Source organism: Oncorhynchus kisutch, linkage group LG15 (genome assembly GCF_002021735.2).
Source record: "Oncorhynchus kisutch isolate 150728-3 linkage group LG15, Okis_V2, whole genome shotgun sequence".
Taxonomy (NCBI): domain Eukaryota; kingdom Metazoa; phylum Chordata; class Actinopteri; order Salmoniformes; family Salmonidae; genus Oncorhynchus; species Oncorhynchus kisutch.
This window is the reverse complement of record NC_034188.2, coordinates 25,245,799-25,266,303: the sequence shown is the minus strand read 5'-3', so window position 1 is coordinate 25,266,303 and position 20,505 is coordinate 25,245,799. Positions and strand designations below refer to the sequence as shown.

The following is a 20,505-nucleotide window of genomic DNA, read 5'->3' as shown; positions in this document are numbered from 1 at the left end:
TTGTCGGCCATAATCAATTTTTTCCCACTGCCGCTCACTGGGCTTCCTCTTTCTAATTTATTTGGTAGCGCTAGGAAACGCCAACCGGATGCTTCACATTTCTACATCCTGTGAAATATCCGTCTCATTGTCCTATCTATGACAAGAACTTCGAGCAGCAGCAGAGTTCGCCATTTTGGAAGGCAGCTTTGTTCGTACACAAAAGTACAGATAAAACATCGGTTTTTTTTTTGTTTAGTTTTTTAAAAACCTATTAGTTGTTTGGGGTGCATCAGTCGATAGATAAAGTGAGGACAGATGATTTGATGTGTAATACTACAATGTAAACATATAATCTTATATTATCTTGCTAGCCTTCACGTTTCGTCGACGAACCAGGAAGCTAACGTTAGTAGGCTGGCTTGCCAATGTACAGATCGCTAGTTATTACTTTCTGAAAATTGTTGGCGTTGACGCTAACATTTATCAGATGCATGTTGCTGACGTTATCTGAAGAAGTTAGTCAAGCAGTTAGATAGGTTTCACTTGGATTGTTGTTCATTTAGCTAGCAAGTTAACGTTAGGTAAATTAACGTAGCTAGCATGTTAGAACAAATACACCAGTCGGTGTCTGTAGAGGATAAATTGACCATGATTAGTTAGTTAGCGAATGCTAGAAAATATTGTACGCTATTTACTGGTTTATGGTTGAATTTACTTCTAGAAGATTAACTAGCTATCTATATGTAGATTTGAATTATGTTTTACAGTTGGCACTGCAGCTATCCATGTGATGTTAGCTCGTTTTAGCTATTAATGTGAACATTCATCACATGTGTGGCAGATGCGACAGGCAAAGCGAATTCGTTCCCCTGGCGTTTGGCTCAGTGAGTTCAGCTGGGTGGAGAGCCGAAAGCGCCAGAAGCGAGATGATTCGAATAGCAGTGCAAGGGAGAATAAATCTCGAAGACGTCAACAACCCCTCAAAACACATGAAGGGTAAATATGACCCAATTTCCTCCCCCACCCAACAGAACTATTAGAGGCCCCACCCAACAGAACTATTAGAGGCCCCACCCACAACCAACCCCTAGATCTCTTCCTTTTTACATCTGGCTGGTCATTCTGTCTCTTCAGTTAGGTTGGTAGGATCCAGCAGCTATACACATGCCAAATGTTTTCACAGCAATATATTAATGTGGTGAGGACAAGCCATCATCTTATAAATAACGAGTGAAATCTTATCTCACAGCATACTTTTGGCCAACGTTTATTTCAGGAGAATCTGCCTCTTTCCCTGCCCTTGACAGACGTGGTCACAATTAATTTTCGAAGTTGGAACTCTTTATTATTGGAAGTCACTGTCATTTGCCAATATATCACTGTACATTTTATTGCTGGAAGGTAAAACCGTGTCCGGTTTCTGTGTCCGTCTCATTGAGTTTGTGCTTTGTGAGAGATGGAGGTTTATGGTGGAAGTTTCCAGGGCAGAATGGGTAGGGAAGCTCTAATAATAAGTCCCCCAGCAACGCAGACCTTTTCCTGGAAGAGACCTGATACCACCAGGGTGCCATCATGACTCTCTTTGACTCTGTGGGGTTCTGGAGGTCCAGAGACTCAGATCACATTCCCCCGCTGAAAGAGCTTCACAGATTCCTCACTGAGCCAAAACAACTGTCATAGCGGACACCTGTGCTTTCGATTTGTGTGTGTTGGTGTGAGAGAGGTAGAAGGGGATTCTGCTGTATTGGGGGGGGGGTTGTGCTGTGCTTGAGCACACATACATTCAAGCTGGCTGTTCATATTTATAAGGTTGCTACATGATATGTACTAACAGCTCTTGAGACATATTGCCTGGCCAGTTTGTTGCGTCAGTTTACCCCCAAAACTAGGAATTTACACTATGCTCCACTATGTTAGGCTTTCACACCAAGAACCTTGGAGTGATGATGTTACACTCTGTAGTTGTAAATAAGCTTGTTACTAATTAAAAATGTTATATATTAAGCCCCTTGGGATAGGGTGTCGGGGAGGACGTAGGTCCCGGCCATTAGAACCAAGCAGTGGGTAAGTAGGCAGGAGAAGGAGTCAGTCACTTAGCTGTCTTGTTGTTTCTCTCTTTCAGGCACTACCTGGAGACCCACAGCCTGAACCAGCAGAGGATAGAGTCTAAGGACAGGAGGGCCAGAGAAGCCAGCCTGGAGATGGGCTACGACGAGGACAACAGGGCCGCCGCCACCAGGGACAGAGATCGGGAGAAGGACAAGGAGTGGCACCACTACAGCAAGTCATCAGGGCGGAGTGGCAAGAGTGGCCGTAGTAGCCGCCGAGGCCGGAGACGCAGCCCTTCTCATCAACGCTCCTCTTACTCGGTATGAGAACATCTTACACAGTCTTCTCTCCTTTCCAACCAACTCCCTATATGGTTATTAGTGGTGTTAGCTTTTCTTTGTCGATCTTTCTCAATATGTACCACAGTGAAACACAGATGGGTTAGAATTATGGATCCAATGTTAGCATCCAGAATTCACTGAATACCATCTAGGCATAACTGTAGCAGACTAAGCACAAACACCTTTACAAGGCTTCAATAAGAAGTCAAGGGAAAGGGAAACGTTATGTATCAGTCATTAACAGTCAGAAGATAACCAAAACTGTATCCTGAAAGACACAAAAATGCATATTAGCCTATTCTACTAGACTGATGGTTTATAATGTTTTGTACCGCTTACTTTGAGAAAGTCTCTCACATGAACCTTGTTGTTGCCATGTTTCTCTTCTGTAACACCCACTATGTGGTGACGCCCCCTATGCCTTTCTCTGGTGGGGCTGAATTTGAATGTGCTGCTCCCGCTGTGGTCCGCTGGCGCTGCCTGGTTCGCAACCCACCCACTCTGAATGGGCCGATCCATCCGAAATCTCTCCCCTGCGTCCGATCCCCCCCTCTGCCCGCTGAATGAATGAATGGCACGTTCCGTCCCGTTGTGGTGGCCTGGCCTGGTGATGGTGTTCTCTCTGGGCCGGTGATGGTGGTTGATGGTTGATGATGGTGGTGATGGGACAACAGAGGAGCCATCATCGCAGGAGCAGGAAAAGATCCCGGAGTGTTGAGGATGATGACGAGGGTCACCTGATCTATCACAGGGGAGACATGCTAAGAGCCAGATGTATAGAATATATCACTTTTCTCTCTCTGTCAACTAGCTATCTGTTATGTTGTTGCTTTTTCATATGGTGTACTGTTGCAAAATTCTATTCTATTGTAGACACTTGTATTTGAGTGGGTAGGGTTTATCATTGTATTGTTAAATGTGGATTAGTAATTACACCTCGCTACATATTATCATTATTAGTGTGATGTGTGTACTGTGTATTATGTTTTGTTGGCTTGGAGCCCTGTCCTGTTCTAGTTAGACAGTATAATGCTAAATCCATATCAAACAAAGCAGCTAGGCAGACATTATGTGGCAGGTGTGATGGTAGTGGATGCCAGTCATCACTGCTCTGGTTCTAACTAATGCTCTTTATTCTCTGTAGATGAGATTGTGTCAACTCTAGGAGAAGGAGCCTTTGGGAAAGTCGTGGAATGCATCGATCACTCTAAGTAAGTCGCTCACTGGAAAGGTCTGGATGTCACTGTGACGATGCTACCCCTCTCCCCTTTCAATTCAATTTAAGGGCTTTATTGGCATGGGGAAACATATGTTACATTGCCAAAGCAAGTGAAATAGATAATAAACAAAAGTAAAATAAACTATTTAGAAAGTAACAGTAAACATTACACAAACAAAAGTTCCAAAATAATATACATTTCAAATGTCTGTGGAAATAGTTCAAGTACAAAAGGGAAAATAAATAAATATAAATATGGGTTGTATTTACAATGGTGTTTGTTCTTCACTGGTTGCCCTTTTCTTGTGGCAACAGGTCACAAATCTTGCTGCTGTCATTGCACAAAGTGGTATTTCACCCAATAGATATAGGATTTTATCAAAATTGGTTGTTTTTGAATTCTTTGTGGGTCTGTGTAATCTGAGGGGAATGTGTGTCTCTAGTTTGGTCATACATTTGGCAGGAGGTTAGAAAGAGCAGCTCAGTTTCCACCTCATTTTATGGGCAGTGTGCACATAGCCTGTCTTCTCTTGAGAGCCAGGTCGGCCTACAGTGGCCTTTCTCAATAGCAAGGCTATGCTCACTGAGTCTACATAGTCAAGGCTTTCCTTAAGTTTGGGTCAGTTACAGTGGTCAGGTGTTCTGCCACTGTGTACTCTCTGTTTAGGGCCAAATAGCACTCTAGTTTGCTATGTTTTTTTGTTACTGCTTTCCAATGCGTCAAGTAATTATCTTTTTGTTTTCTAATGATTTGGTTTCGGTCTAATTGTGTTGCTGTCCTGGGGCTCTGTTCACAAACAGACCCCACAGAGCCCCAGGACAGCAACACAATTAGACCCAACCAAGTCATGAGAGGACCTGCTTGCTTAGGGGACTCTTCTCCAGGTTCATCTTTCTGTAGGTGATAGCTTTGTTTTGGAATGCTTGGGAATCACTTCCTTTTAGGTGGTTGTAGATGTAACAGATGTGAAATGGCTAGCGGTGGTGCGCGCTAATAGCGTTTCAATCGGTGACATCACTTGCTCTGAGACCTTGAAGTGGTTGTTCCCCTCGCTCTGCAAGGACCGTGGCTTTTGTGGCGCGATGGGTAATGATGCCTCGGGAGTGGCTGTTGTTGATGTGTGTAGAGGGTCCCTGGTTTGAGCCCAGGTTGGGGCGAGGAGAGGGACGGAAGCTATACTGTTACATAGAGTTGAACGTCTCTTTCCTGGATTTTGATCGTTAACGGCTATTGGCGTAATTCTTCTCTGCATGCATTACTTGGTGTTTTACGTTGTATACTGAGGATATTTTTGCTGAATTCTGTTTCAATTTGGTGTTTGTCCCAATTTGTGAATTTCTTGGTTGGTGAGTGGACCCCAGACCTCACAACCATAAAGGGCAATGACTGATTCTAGAGGTCGACTGATTAATCGGAATGGCCGATTAATTGGGGCCGATTTCAGGTTTTCATAATATTCTGAAATCTGTATTTTTGGACACCGATTTGGCCGATTTTGTTTTTTTTGTGTTTTTTTATTATTATTATTATTTTTACACCTTTTATTTAACTAGGCAAGTCAGTTAAGAACACATTCTTATTTTCAATGACGGCCTAGGAACAGTGGGTTAACTGCCTTGTTCAGGGTCAGAACGACAGATTTTTACCATGTCAGCTCGGGGATTCAATCTTGCAACCTTACAGTTAACTAGTCCAATGCTCTAACCGCCTGCCTCTCATTGCACTCCACTAGGAGCCTGCCTGTTACGCGAATGCAGTAAGAAGCCAATGTAAGTTGCTAGCTAGCATTAAACTTATCTTATAAAAAACAATCAATCATAATCACTAGTTAACTACACATGGTTGAGGATATTACTAGTTTATCTAGCGTGTCCTGCATTGCATATAATCGATGCGGTGCGCATTCCCGATAAAGGACTGCCGTTGCTCCAACGTGTACCTAACCATAAACATCAATGCCTTTCTTAAAATCAATACACAAGTATATATTTTTAAACCTGCATAGTTAGTTAATATTGCCTGCTAACATGAATTTCTTTTAACTAGATCAATTGTGTCACTTCTCTTGCAACAGAGTCAGGGTATATGCGGCAGTTTGGGCTGCCTGGCTCGTTGTGAACTGTGTAAAGACTATTTCTTTCTAACATACACAGCCAACTTCGCCAAACGGGGGATGATTTAACAAAAGCGCATTTGCAAAAAAAGCACAATCATTGCACGACTGTACCTAACCATAAACATCAATGCCTTTCTTAAAGTCAATACACAAAGTATATATTTTTAAACCTGCATATTTAGCTAAAAGAAATCCAGGTTAGCAGGCATTATTAACTTCTTATGGTATAGGGGATGGTTGGGCAAAAAACTGGGAAAATGCAGCGTGGCAAAACATATATTTTTTTATATTAACATCAACATTTCATTAAATCACACATGTAAGATACTCAATTAAAGCTACACTCGTTGTGAATCCAGCCAACATGTCAGATTTTTTAAAGGGTTTTAGGCGAAAGCATAAGAAGCTATTATGTGGTGATAGCACAATAGTAAACAAAGAGGGTAGCATATTTCAACCCTGCAGGCGCTACACAACGCAGAAATAAAATATAAAACATGCATTACCTTTGACGAGCTTCTTTTGTTGGCCCTCCAATATGTCCCATAAACATCGCAATTGGTCCTTTGTTTCGATTAATTCCGTCCATATATATCCAAATGTCAATTTATTTGATGCGTTTGGTCCAGAAAATAGCTTCCAAAAAACGCAACGTCACTACAAAATATTTCAGAGTACTTTTGTAATGCAACTTTGCCAAAATATTTCAGAGTACTTTTGTAATGCAACTTTAGGTATTTTTAACAACAAACCAACGCTACTTTTCACGTCTTGCGCTCTCTCAACAGTGTTACCTAGTTCCTAGATGGCCTAATTCCAAAGACTGGTGACATCCAGTGGAAGCGGTAGGAACAGAAAACAGGTTCCTAAGAAATATAATTTGCCAATGAGAACTCGGTGAGCAGACAGAGACCAAAAAAATAATGATTCTGAACGGTTAGTCCTTGGGGTTTTGCCTGCTACATAAGTTATGTTATACTCACAGACATGATTCAAACAGTTTTAGAAACTTCAGAGTGTTTTCTATCCAAATCTACTAATAATATGCATATCTTATATTCCTGGCACGAGTAGCAGGAAGTTGAAATTGGGCACGCTATTTATCCAAAAGTGAAAATGCTGCCCCCTATACCTTAAGAAGTTAACCAGGTAAAATTGGGTCACTTCTCTTGCGTTCATTGCACGCAGAGTCAGGGTATATGCAACAGTTTGGGCCGCCTGGCTCGTTGCAAACTAATTTTACGTAATTATGACATAACATTGAAGGTTGTACAATGTAACAGTAATATTTAGACTTAGGGATGCCACCCTTTAGATAAAATACGGAACGGTTGTTTTCCGGATTCGACCATATTAATGACTAAAAACTCATATTTCTGTGTGTTATTATGTTATAATTAAGTCTATGATTTGATAGAGCAGTCTGACTGAGCGATGGTAGGCAGCAGCAGGCTCGTAAGCATTCATTCAAACAGCACTTTCGTGAGTTTTGCCAACAGCTCTTCTCAATGCTTCAAGCATTGAGCTGTTTATGACTTCAAGCCTATCAACTCCCAAGATTAGGCTGGTGTAACCGATGTGAAATGGCTAGCTAGTTAGTGGGGTGCGCGCTATTAGCGTTTCAAACGTCACTCGCTCTGAGACTTGGAGTAGTTGTTCCCCTTGCTCTGCAAGGGCCGCGGATTTTGTGGAGCGATGGGTAACAATGCTTCGAGAGTGGCTGTTGTCGATGTGTTCCTGGTTCGAGCCCAGGTAGCAGCGAGGAGAGGGACGGAAGCTATACTGTTACACAGGCAATACTAAAGTGCCTAGAAGAACATCCAATTGTCAAAGGTATATGAAATAGAAATGGTATAGAGAGAAATAGTCCTTAAATACTATATTATCTACAACCTAAAACCTCTTACCTTGGAATATTGAAGTCTCATGTTAAAAGGAACCACCAGCTTTCATATGTTCTGAGCAAGGAACTTAAAAGTTAGCTTTTTTATATGGCACATATTGCACTTTTACTTTCTTCTCCAACACTAGGTTTTTGCATTATTTAAACCAAATTGAACATGTTTCATTATTTATTTGAGGCTAAATAGATGTTTATTGATGTATTATATTAAGTTAAAATAAGTGTTCATTCAGTATTGTTGTAATTGTCATTATGACATGCTAAAAATCGGCCAAGTAATCGGTATCGGTTTTTTTGGGGTCCTCCAATAATCGGTATCGCCGTTGAAAAATCATAATCGGTCGACCTCTAACTGATTAAATAATTTTTTTGCCAGATCCTAATTGGTATGTCGATTTTTATGCTCCTTTTGATGGCATAGAAGGCTCTTCTTGCCTTGTCTCTCAGATCGTTCACAGCGAAGTTACCTGTGGCGCTGATGTTTAGGCCGAGATATGTATAGTTTATTGTGTGCTCTAGGGCGATGGTGTCTAGGTTGATTTTGTATTTTTGGTCCTGGCAACTGGACATTTTTTGGATCACCATTATTTTTGTCTTACTGAGATTTACTGTCAGGGCTGAGATTTACTGTCAGGGCTCAGGTCTGACATAATCTGTGCAGAAGATCTATGTCCTGCTGTAGGCCCTCCTTGGTTGGGGACAGAAGCACCAGATCATCAGCAAACAGTACATTTGACTTCGGATTCTAGTAGGATGCTGCACTGTTTTAGTGCCCTTGCCAATTCGTTGATAGAAAAGAGTACCAGTCAAAAGTTTGGACACCTCATTGAAGGGTTTTTCTTTATTTGTACTATTTTCTATATTGTAGAATAATAATGAAGACATCAAAACTATGAAATAACACGCATGCAATCATGTACTAACCAAAAAAAAGTGTTAAACAAATCAAAATATATTTTAGATTATTCAAAGTAGCCACCCTTTGCCTTGATGACAGCTTTGCACACTCTTGACATTCTCTCAACCAGCTTCACCTGGAATGCTTTTCCAACATTCTTGAAGGAGTTCCCACATATGCTGAGCACTTGTTGGCTGCGTATCGCTGCAGAACGCTGTGGTAGCCATGCTGGTTAAGTGTGCCTTGAATTCTAAATAAATCACCAGCAAAGCGCCATCACACCACCTCCATGCTTCAAAGCAAATTTTATTTGTCACATACATGTGGTTAGCAGATGTTAATGTGAGTGTAGCGAAATGCTTGTGCTTCTAGTTCCGACAATGCAGTAATAACCAACAAGTAATCTAACCTAACAATTTCACAACAGCTACCTTATACACACAAGTGTAAAGGGATGAAGAATATGTACATGAAGATATATGAATGAGTGATCGTACAGAACGGCATAGGCAAGATGCAGTAGATGGTATCGAGTACAGTATATACATATGAGATGAGTAATGTAGGGTATGTGAAGATTATATTAAGTGGCATTGTTTAAAGTGACTAGTGATACATGTATTACATAAAGATGGCAAGATGCAGTAGATGGTATTGAGTACAGTATATACATATGAGATGAGTAATGTAGGGTATGTAAACATTATATTAAGTGGCTACTGATACATTTTTTACATGTTTGGCAGCAGCCACTCAATGTTAGTGGTGGCTGTTTAACAGTCTGATTGGCCTTGAGATCGAAGCTGCTGCGCCTTCTTCGCCACTGTCTGTGTGGGTGGACCAATTCAGTTTATCCATGATGTGTACGCCGAGGAACTTAACTTACTACCCTCTCCACTACTGTCCCGTCTATGTGGATAGTGGGGTGCTCCCTCTGCTGTTTCCTGAAGTCCACAATCATCTCCTTTGTTTTGTTGACGTTGAGTGTGAGGTTATTTCCCTGACACCACACTCCGAGGGCCCTCACCTCCTCCCTGTAGGCCGTCTCGTCGTTGTTTGTAATCAAGCCTACCACTGTAGGGATATCTGCAAACTTGATGATTGAGTTGGATGCGTGCAAGGCCACGCTGTCGTGGGTGAACAGGGAGTACAGGAGAGGGCTAAGAACACACCCTTGTGGGACCCCAGTGTTGAGGATCAGCGGGGTGGAGATGTTGTTACCTACCCTCACCACCTGGGGGTGGCCCGTCAGGAAGTCCAGTACCCAGTTGTACAGGGCGGGGTCGAGACCCAGGGTCTCAAGCATGATGACAAGTTTGGAGGGTACTATGGTGTTAAATGCTGAGTTGTAGTCGATGAACAGCATTCTCACGTCGTCTCTCAAAGCACTTCATGATGACGGAAGTGAGTGCTACGGGGTGGTAGTCATTTAGCTCAGTTACCTTTCTTGGGAACAGGAACAATGGTGGCCTTCTTGAAGCATGTGGGAACAGCAGACTGGGATAAGGATTGATTGAATATGTCTGTAAACACACCAGCCAGCTGGTCTGCGCATGCTCTGAGGACGCGGCTGGGGATGCCGTCTGGGCCTGCAGCCTTGCGAGGGTTAACACGTTTAAATGTTTTACTCACGTCGGCTGCGGTGAAGGAGAGTCCGCAGGTTTTGGTAGCGGGCCGTGTCAGTGGCACTGTATTGTCCTCAAAGCGAGCAAAGTTGTTTAGTCTGTCTGGGAGCAAGACATCATGGTCTGCGACGGGGCTGGTTTTCTTTTTGTAATCCGTGATTGACCCTGTAGACATATCCCAATCCACGTGATCAAAGGAATCTTGAAGCGTGGAATTAGATTGGTCGGTCCAGCGTTGAACAGACCTGAGTGCGGGAGCTTCCTGTTTTAGTTTCTGTCTATAGGCTGGAAGCAACAAAATGGAGTCGTGGTCAGCTTTTCTGAAAGGAGGGCGGGGGGGGCCCTTATATGCGTCGCGGAAGATAGAATAACAATGATCCAGGGTTTTACCAGCCCTGGTAGCACAATCCATATGCTGATAGATTTTAGGGAGTCTTGTTTTCAGATTAGCCTTGTTAAAATCTCCAGCTACAATGAATGCAACCAGTTACATAGAGTCAAATAAAGTTTGTTCAGGGCCATCTGTGTCTGCTTAGGGGGTGAATATATATGCGGCTGTGATTATAATCGAAGAGAATTCTCTTGGGAGATAATGTGGTTGAAATTTGATTGTGAAGAATTCTAAGTCAGGTGAACAGAAGGACTTGAGTTCCTGTATGTTATGATCACACCACGTCTTGTTAATCATAAGGCATACCCCCCCCCCCCGCCCCTCTTCTTACCAGAAAGATGTTTGTTTCTGTCGGCGCGATGCGTGAAGAAACCAGCTGGCTGTACCGACTCCCATAGCGTGTCTCGTGTGAGCCATGTTTCCGTGAAGCAAAGAACGTCGTCTCTTATGTCTCTCTGAAATGCTACCCGTGCTCAGATTTCATCAACCTTGTTGTGAAGAGACTGGACATTGGCTAGTAGTATGCTAGGGAGCGGTGTGGTAGGGTGTAGTATGCTGGGGAGTGGTGCGCGATGTGCCTGTCACTGGAGCCTGACCAGAAGACCGCTTCGTCTGCCCCTTTTACGGCGTCGTCGTATTGGTTCGCCGGCTGGGATCCAATCCATTGTCCCGGGTGGTGGGCAAAACACAGGATCCGCTTCGGGAAAGTCGTATTCCTGGTCGTAATGATGGTGAGTTGACGTTGCTCTTATATCCAGTAGTTCCTCCTGACTGTATGTAATAAAACCTGAGATTACCTGGGGTACCAATGTAATAAATAACACATAAAAAACACAATTCTGCATAGTTTCCTAGGAACGCGAAGCGTGGCGGCCATCTCTGTCGGCGCCGGGAGTAGATGGTTCACGGTGGGAACCACACTTGCGGAGATCATCCATTCACCCACACTGCGTCTCACAAAGACAGGGCGGTTGGAACCAAAAATATCAAATTTGGACTCATCAGACCAAAACACAGATAGAAATCTGTTCGATGTCCACTGCTTGTGTTTCTTGGCCCAAGCAAGTCTCTTCTTATTATTGGTGTCCTTTACTTGTAGTTTCTTTGCAGCAATTCGACCATGAAGGCCCTTTCCTGTGGGTGTCCTCATGAGAGCCAGTTTCATCACAGCACTTGATGGTTTTTGCGACTGCACTTGAAGAAATGTTCAAAGTTCTTGACATTTTCTGGATGGACCGACCTTCATGTCTTAAAGTAATGATGGACTGTTGTTTCGCTTTGCTCATTTGAGCTGTTCTTGCCATAATATGGACTTAGCCCTATTTGGTAAAAGACCATCTATTGTATACCTACAGTGTGCTCTCAAACTTAATCTCTCTGTTTCTCTCTATCGTTCTAATCTGAAAGCCTCAATCTCTCTCATAGTTAGATATGTGTGTCTCGTCTGTGATTTCAGAATTGGTTCTCGCGTGGCACTGAAGATCATTAAAAACATTGACCGGTACCGCGAAGCAGCCATGGCTGAGGTGGAGGTGCTGGAGCAGATGAACTCTCTGGACTGTGACCGGAGATAGTAAGTCACGACATGTTATTAGAACAAGCCCCTTACATAAAAAGAAATCATGTAGACTTTCCATTACGAGGATGATGTGCAGTCTCGCATACAAGTAGTTGGTTATCTGCCAGGCGTACACTTTAATTATGGATTGCAACTTAAATATCCCACTTTAATGATCGGTGTGTCATCAATATCAGACACCATTGTTTGTCTTGCCTAGCTACATAATCCACTAACTGTGATTGGCTCTGAATAAGATTCTGCTAAATTACTGAAATGTAAATCCCTCCTCTCTCTCCTCCCTCTTTCTTTCCTCCTCTCTCTCTCTCTCTCTCTCTCTCTCTCTCTCTCTCTCTCTCTCTCTCTCTCTCTCTCTCTCTCTCTCTCTCTCTCTCTCTCTCTCTCTCTCTCTCTCTCTCTCTCTCTCTCTCTCTCTCTCTGTCTCTCTGTCTCTCTGTCTCTCTGTCTCTCTCTCTGTCTCTTGCCTCACTCCCCTCTGCCGTCTCAGTGGATGTGTGAGGATGCTGGACTGGTTCGACCACCACGGTCACGTGTGTATATCGTTTGAGCTGCTGGGGCTCAGTACCTATGACTACCTGAAGGAGAACAACTTCCAGCCGTTCCCAGTAGAACACATCAGGATCATGGCCTACCAGATCATACGAGCCGTACGATGTGAGTAGTTACCATAGAATTACACTTTATAACATGCTGGAATAGTAATTTCATTGGATTTCTGTGGTAGTAAGCACCACCCACACTGGATAAGAGCAATGCTACATGTCTCAACTTAAAGGTTATTGTGTGTTTCCCAAATGGGACCCTATTCTCAATATAGTGCACTACTAAGTATTTAATTTGGGGGGGAATACGTCACCGTTTGGGAGACATACACTGTAAATGAAAAGCTGTTGGGTTATAGTGGGGACTTCAGAGTATATTCCATTGTACAAATGGTGTAATAGAACAAAGGGTTGTCTACTCTCCTGCCTGTGTTGACGATGTTCTCCGTGGTTGCTGTTTGTTTCAGTCCTGCATAAGAACAAGCTGACACACACTGACCTGAAGCCCGAGAACATTCTGTTTGTGGACTCGGAGTACGACATCAAGTACAACGCCAAAATGGTACGAGTCTGTTACCTGCCACATTGATCTGTGCTGACAAAACACTCACCCTGAATGAACTGTGAAGTTGACTGATTTGGTTGTCACCCCTATTTGAATTTGTGTACTGTCTGACTCAATCAAATGAATATTTGTCATGACTCATATCTGCCCTACAGAAGCGCGACGAGAGGACGTTGAAGAACCCAGACGTGAAGGTGGTTGATTTTGGCAACGCCACATATGAACACAACCACCACACCTCCGTAGTGTCCACACGCCACTACCGCGCTCCAGAGGTCATTCTGGGTAAGACACATACTTCCTCAATGCTAATTCATGATATTACTGATATGTGATAATGCTGCTTATCGTTGTTGTGTGATAACTTTATATTCCAAACAGAAACTATTATAAAACTTCAGAAGCTATTTGTAATCCATTTTCTTGGACTTAGAGTCCTGAAATGTTTAGAGTACATTAAGGGGAGTTACTGATTTCATTAAATGTACAAAACTGAAAATGAGGAATAACAGAGTTCCGGGGTTTTCATCAGACGGCGACATTACTCAGACCTAGACTGCATCCAGGTGGCATAGGGAACCATTTGGGCTGCATCCCTGTTTCTCTGTTGCTGATGTCACGCTTCTCTCTCTGTGTAGATCTGTGGAGTCTGGGTTGTAATGCTTCTCTCTCTGTGTAGATCTGTGGAGTCTGGGTTGTAATGCTTCTCTCTCTGTGTAGATCTGTGGAGTCTGGGTTGTAATGCTTCTCTCTCTGTGTAGATCTGTGGAGTCTGGGTTGTAATGCTTCTCTCTCTGTGTAGATCTGTGGAGTCTGGGTTGTAATGCTTCTCCCTCTGTGTAGATCTGTGGAGTCTGGGTTGTAATGCTTCTCTCTCTGTGGAGTCTGGGCTGTAATGCTTCTCTCTCTGTGGAGTCTGGGCTGTAATGCTTCTCTCTCTGTGGAGTCTGGGCTGTAATGCTTCTCCCTCTGTGTAGATCTGTGGAGTCTGGGTTGTAATGCTTCTCTCTCTGTGGAGTCTGGGCTGTAATGCTTCTCTCTGTGGAGTCTGGGCTGTAATGCTTCTCTCTCTGTGGAGTCTGGGCTGTAATGCTTCTCCCTCTGTGTAGATCTGTGGAGTCTGGGTTGTAATGCTTCTCTCTCTGTGGAGTCTGGGCTGTAATGCTTCTCTCTCTGTGTAGATCTGGGCTGGGACCATGCCTGTGACGTGTGGAGTCTGGGCTGTATCCTCATAGAGTACTACCTGGGATCAACTCTCTTCCAGGTGGGGGACTGTTGGCTATCCACAGTATCATCATACTAATAATGCCTTCTGAATCATGCATTCATCTCAAGCTGTTCAAGCTTCTTTCTATGCATAGGTAGATCACAGGGGTTTTCCTGCATAGAAAAGGTAAGTGTTATTAAGGGTCGCCTAAGTCCATACAGTAAAAAACATTTTTTTATATATAATAATACTAATTTGTATGGAAAGACATTTTCAGTGTAAACTTGAAACAACTAAAAACAGATATAATGTATGTGGAAAATATATATATTTTTAAAATAAGATCATATTTGAGAGCTATTAATTGCTTAAATAAAAGCTACACAGTCAGCGAGAATCAAACATTTTAAAAATGATCCCTTCAGGGCTCTTTTGTCATGGCATGGGGCCCCCATTGATTTTGTTATATGGTTTAAGACACTCAGATAGCATAAGAACACGGCATAAGCCATGTCAAAATGTGTAGATTTACTGGAAATTAGCTTTGACACCGCAAATGTGTGGAATTGCAGGAAATTAGTTTTAGAACAGCAACATTTTGTTATTGCGGCCAATAGAGCTTTCAAATTTGCCACCACACCCACCACCTAAGCCCTATTTTGATCCAGAAAAAACTCTGGCTCACTGTGTCCTGGGTGTAACGTTAGACTCCTCTCTGTGGCTCTTGTGTTCTCTCCTCCAGACCCACGACAGTAAAGAACACCTAGCTATGATGGAGAGGGTCCTGGGCCCCATACCGGTACATCTCCTGCAGAAAACCAAGAAGCGGCGGTATGTCCATCGGTACCAGCTGGACTGGGATGCACTCAGCTCCTCTGGGAGATACGTGAGGAAACACTGCAAACCACTCAAGGTAAGGAGGGCCTCCAGCAATATGGCCAACCTATTCTGTTTCCTCAATTCATTTAATGGAACTGACCCTATAGATACCTGTGATATAAATACGTCTGAATCACAGTGTTGTTGTGGTCATTGATATCAATAAATTTGACCATCTTCTCCCCTCTCTCCTCCACCTCTTCCATCCCCTCGCTGTCCCCTCAGCAATACATGATGGTCCAGAGCTTGGACCACGACCAGCTGTTTGACCTGATCCAGAAGATGCTGGAGTACGACCCAGCTAAACGCCTCTCCCTGGACCAGGCTCTCAGACACCCCTTCTTCACCTGCCTACGCAAGGCCACCAGGAAATGACCTTTAACCCCAGCGTGGACCCCAACCTGACTATCATCGTGACAATCATCACAACCGTTGTGGCCATGACCATCACCATGACAACTGTGATGATTGACGATCGCCATAGCCCTACATTGACTCTCCGGGAGAGATTGTTTACCTCTGGCTGTATCAGTCCGCCCACGTGGCTTTTTGTCCATTGCTGTCATGCTAGTTAGTGTTAATGTATTGCGAGTTGTATCGTTGTAGCAACCAGGTTCACTGATGAAGCTGGTGCGTTATTCTATGGGCTGTCAGACTTAATCAGTTAACTCCAGTTAACGTTGTTTTTTCAATTGCGATTTATCGCATTGTCTAAATGCTTTCCAAAGACACTGAAAACATCCCAAAAACAACCTATTCAGCTAAAAACTAGTTGACATTGAGGTTAAAGAAAGTGTGCTTTTTCAATTTACCTAATTCTGTTAACTGTTAGGCAAACTCAAGATGTCAATATTCTTGTAATGTTTTTGTATAAGAAAATCTTACATTTCACCTTAATTTGAGCAAATTCAGAATTTGCGATTAATCAAAGCAAATCTTGTAACTCACTGGATGATATTTTTGTCTGACTGCCCTGAGTTTTTTTCCCAAGTCTCTTTTTTCAGTATGACTGGATTTGTAACTTTTGGAATATCGCTGTGTGTTTGCATTTGTCAATACATACGTCTGGAGTATGAACGTATATGTAAAAAATAAAGTACCCTGTGCACAGCAGTGCGTGTAGTTCACAACCTTTCCCTCCAAGGACCCCTTTTTCACATCGGATTTCATGGCCCTCATTTTGTTTTTTACACCTCGAATCAATAAGCCCCTGCAACCCCACCAAGTAACTCAGGACTCCTAGGTTGGGGACCGCTGGTCTAGATCCAGGAGCTGGTTTTGGCAGGTACAACTAGTATTATAAAATGTGTTTAAAAACCACACAAGAAATATAACATCCCAGTAATGTTGCTTATGCACATAAAGCTTATTGCTCTCATTTAGTTTACATCCCTTTTAGTGAGCATTTCTCCTTTGCCAAGATAATCCATCCACACCTAATAAATATGGCATATCAAGAAGCTGATTAAACAGCATGATCATTACACAGGTGCACCTTCTACTAGGGACAAAAGACCACTAAAAAAGTGCAGTTATGTCACACAAGACAATGCCACAGATGTCTCATGTTTTGGGGGCGATTGCAGTTGGCATGCTGACTGCAGCAATGTCCACCAGAGCTGTTGCCATAGAATTTAATGTTAATTTTTCCAATAAGCCCCTTCCAATGTCGTTTTAAAGAATTTGGCGGTACATCCAACCGGCCTCACAACCACAGACCACATGTAACCGGGCCAGGACCTCCACATCCGCTTCACCTGTGGGATCGTCTGAGACCAGCCACCGGGACAGCTGATGTAACTGGGTTTACAAAACCGAACAATTATTGCACAAACTCAGAAACCGTCTCAGAGAAGCTCATCTGCTTGCTCGTCGTCCTCACCAGGGTCTTGACCTGACTGTAGTTCGGCATTGTAACTTCAGTGGGCAAATGCTCGCCATCAATGGCCCTGGCACAGAAAAGTGTGGTTTCAACTGTACTGGACAGCGCCTGGGCGAGGAGTTTGCTGATGTCAACGTTGGAAACTGCCGCATGGTGATGGTGGGGTTATGGTATGGGCAGGAATAAGCAACAGATAACAAACACAATTGCTTTTTATCAATGGCAATTTGAATGCACAGAGAAACCATGACAAGGTCCTGAGGCCCGTTGTCGTGCCGTTCACCCGCCGCCATCACCACATGTTTCAGCAGGACATCATGTTGCAAGGATATGTACACAATTACTGGAAGATGAAAATGTCACAGTTCCTCCATGAACTGCATACTCACCAGACATGTCACCCATTGTACTTGTTTGGGATGCTCTGGATCGACGTGCACGACACCATGTTCCAGTTCCTGCCAATATCCAGCAACTTCGTACAGCCATTGAAGAGGAGTGGGACAACACTCCACAGGGCGCAATCAAAAGCCTGATCAACTCTATGCGAAGGAGATGTGTCGCGAGGAAAAAGGTGGTCACACCAGATACTGACTGGTTTTCTGATCCACAGCCATGCCTTTTTTTAAAGGTACTGTATCTGTGACCAACAGATGCATATCTGTATACCAGTCATGTGAAATCCATAGGTCAGGGCCTAATGAATTTATTTAAATGGATTGATTTCCTTATATGAACTGTAACTGGGAAATGGTTGTATGTTGTGTTTTTATGTTTGTTCAGTGTATAGCAATGGAGGCTGCTGAGGGGAGAACGACTCATAATAATGGCCGGAGCAGCGCAAATCGATTGGCATCAAAAACCTGAAAACCATGTGTTTAATGTATTTGATACCATTCCACTGATTCTGTTCCAGTCATTGCCACGAGCCCGTTCTCCCCAATTAAGGTGCCACCAACCTACAGTGGTGTATACAGTGACAAGAAAAAGTATATGAACCCTTTGGAATTACCTGGATTCCTGCATAAATTAGTCATAAAATTTTATCTGATCTTCATCTTAGTCACAATAACAGACAAACACAGTGTGCTTAAACTAATAACACACTAATTATTATATTTTTCTTGTCTATATTGAATACATATTTTAAACAATCACAGTATAAGTTGGAAAAATTATGTGAACCCCTAGGCTCATGACTTTTCCAAAAGCTAATTGGAGTCAGGAGTCAGCTAACCTGGAGTCCAATCACGTAGATGAGATTGGAGATGTTGGTTAGAGCTGCCCTGCCCTATAACAAACACACACATGTTGACTTTACTATTCACATGAAGCATTGTTGGATGTGAACCATGCCTTGAACAGAAGAGATCGCAGAAGACCTAAGATTAGGAATTGTTGACTTGCATAAAGCTGGAAAGGGCTACAAAAGTATCTCTAAAAGCCTTGATCTTCATCAGTCCACGGTAAGACAAATTGTCTGTGACTGGAGAAAGTTCAGCATTGTTGCTACTCTCCCTAGGAGTGGACGTCCTGCAGAGATGACTGCAAGAGCACAGTGCAGAATGCTCAATGAGGTTAAGAAGAATGTCAGCTAAAAACTTACAGAAATCTCAGGAACGTGCTAACGTGTGTTGACGAGTCTACGATACGGAAAATACTAAACAAGAATGGTGTTCATGGGAGGACACCACAGAAGAAGCCACTGCTGTCCAAAAAAAACATTGCTGCACGTCTGAAGTTCGCAAAAGAGCACCTGGATGTTCCACAGCGCTTCTGACAAAATATTCTGTGGACAGATTAAACAAAAGTTGAGTTGTTTGGAAGGAACTCACAACACTGTGTGTAGGGAAAATAAGGCACAGCACACCAACATCAAAACCTCATCCCAACTGTAAAGTATGGTGGAGGGAGCATCATGGTTTGGGGCTGCTTTGTTGACTCGGGGCCTGGACAGCTTGCTATCATTGACAGAAAAATTAATTCCCAAGTTTATCAAGACATTTTGCAGGAGAATGTAAGGCTATCTATCCTTCAATTGCATCATCCAAGTTCTGAGCTTCAACAGGACAACAACCAAAAACACAGAAGTAAAAGACATGGGTAAATGGAATTTCTAAAATGTACATAAGAATCAACTGGTGAAGTAAAAGTATAAATAATTTCAAATTCCTTATATTAAGCAAACCAGATGGCACCATGTTCTTGTTTTTAAAATGTATGGAAAGCCAGGGGCACATTCCAACATTCAGACATAATTAACAAACGAAGCACGTGTGTTTTAGTGAGTCCACCATATCAGAGGCAATAGGGATGACTAGGGATGTTCGGTTGATAAGTGCTGAATTTAACTATTTTCGTGTCCTGCTAAGCATTAAAAATGTACTTTTGGGTGTCAAGGAAAATGTATGGAGTAAAAAGTATAATATTTTCTTAAGGAATGTAGTGAAGTAAAAGTAAAAGTAGTCAAAAAATATAAATAGTAAAGTAAACTACAGATACCACAAAAAAACTACTTAAGTAGTACTTTAAATTACTTAAGTAAACACTGATTTTACAAAGGTGTTTTCCTGCAAATTTCATCATTGGAGATTAAGAAATGAATACATGCAATGCCCACTGAAAAATAAGTAGGTATACAGCATATACCCTCCACTACACCACTCAGGTCTATTCATGGCATTTCTATCTGCAACTTTAGAAAACGCAACATGCTACAATTTCAGTTCATATAAGGAAATCAATCAATTGAAATAAATTCCTTAGGCCCTGATCTATCGATTTCACATGAATGGGATACAAATATTAATCTGTTGGTCACAGATACATGAAATAAAAAAAGATAGTGGCTCAGAATACTAGTCAGTATCTGGTGTGACCACTGTTTTCCTCATGCAGCACGACACATCACCTTCACATAGAGTTGATCAGGCTGTTGATTGTGCCCTGTCGAGTGTTGTCCCTCTCCTCCTCAATGTCTGTGCTAAATTACTGGATATTAGGGGGAACTGGAGCATGCTGTCGTACACGTCGATTCAGAGCATCCCAAACATGCTCAATGGGTGAGATGTCTGGTAAATATGCAGGCCATGGAAGAACTTGGACATTTTCAGCTTCCAGGAATTGTTAACAGATCCTTGCGACATGGGTCCATGCATTATCATGCTGAAACATGAGGTGATGGCAGTGGATGAATGGCACGACAATGGACCTCAGGATATCCTCACTGTATTTCTGTGCATTAAAATGACCATTGATAAAATGCAATTGTGTTTGTTGTCCGTAGCTTATGCCTGCCTATATCATAATCCCACCTCCACCATGGG

The 20,505-nt window shown here is 42.7% G+C and overlaps 1 protein-coding gene across 8 annotated transcripts; it reads left to right on the top strand.

Annotated features, from left to right (window-relative positions):
• The first annotated feature begins 86 nt into the window (after positions 1-86).
• Positions 87-16,424, top strand: clk4a (CDC-like kinase 4a). Of its 8 annotated transcripts, none has more exons than XR_004203000.1 (13): positions 105-204; positions 824-978; positions 2,105-2,351; positions 3,047-3,146; positions 3,517-3,583; positions 11,982-12,098; positions 12,592-12,758; positions 13,114-13,208; positions 13,367-13,496; positions 14,393-14,475; positions 14,573-14,604; positions 15,161-15,331; positions 15,523-16,424. XR_004203000.1 is itself a non-coding variant. In XM_031789907.1 (12 exons), the coding sequence occupies exons 2-12, from the start codon at positions 824-826 to the stop codon at positions 15,670-15,672; spliced, it is 1,482 nt and encodes a 493-aa protein (XP_031645767.1). In that variant the 5' UTR covers positions 87-287; the 3' UTR covers positions 15,673-16,410. The 8 variants fall into 8 exon arrangements, 6 of the variants coding, with proteins under 6 accessions (XP_031645767.1, XP_031645766.1, XP_031645769.1 ...); XR_004203001.1 differs by having other exon boundaries at positions 140-322; XM_031789907.1 differs by lacking the exon at positions 14,573-14,604 and having other exon boundaries at positions 87-287; positions 15,523-16,410.
• The last annotated feature ends 4,081 nt before the right edge of the window (positions 16,425-20,505 follow it).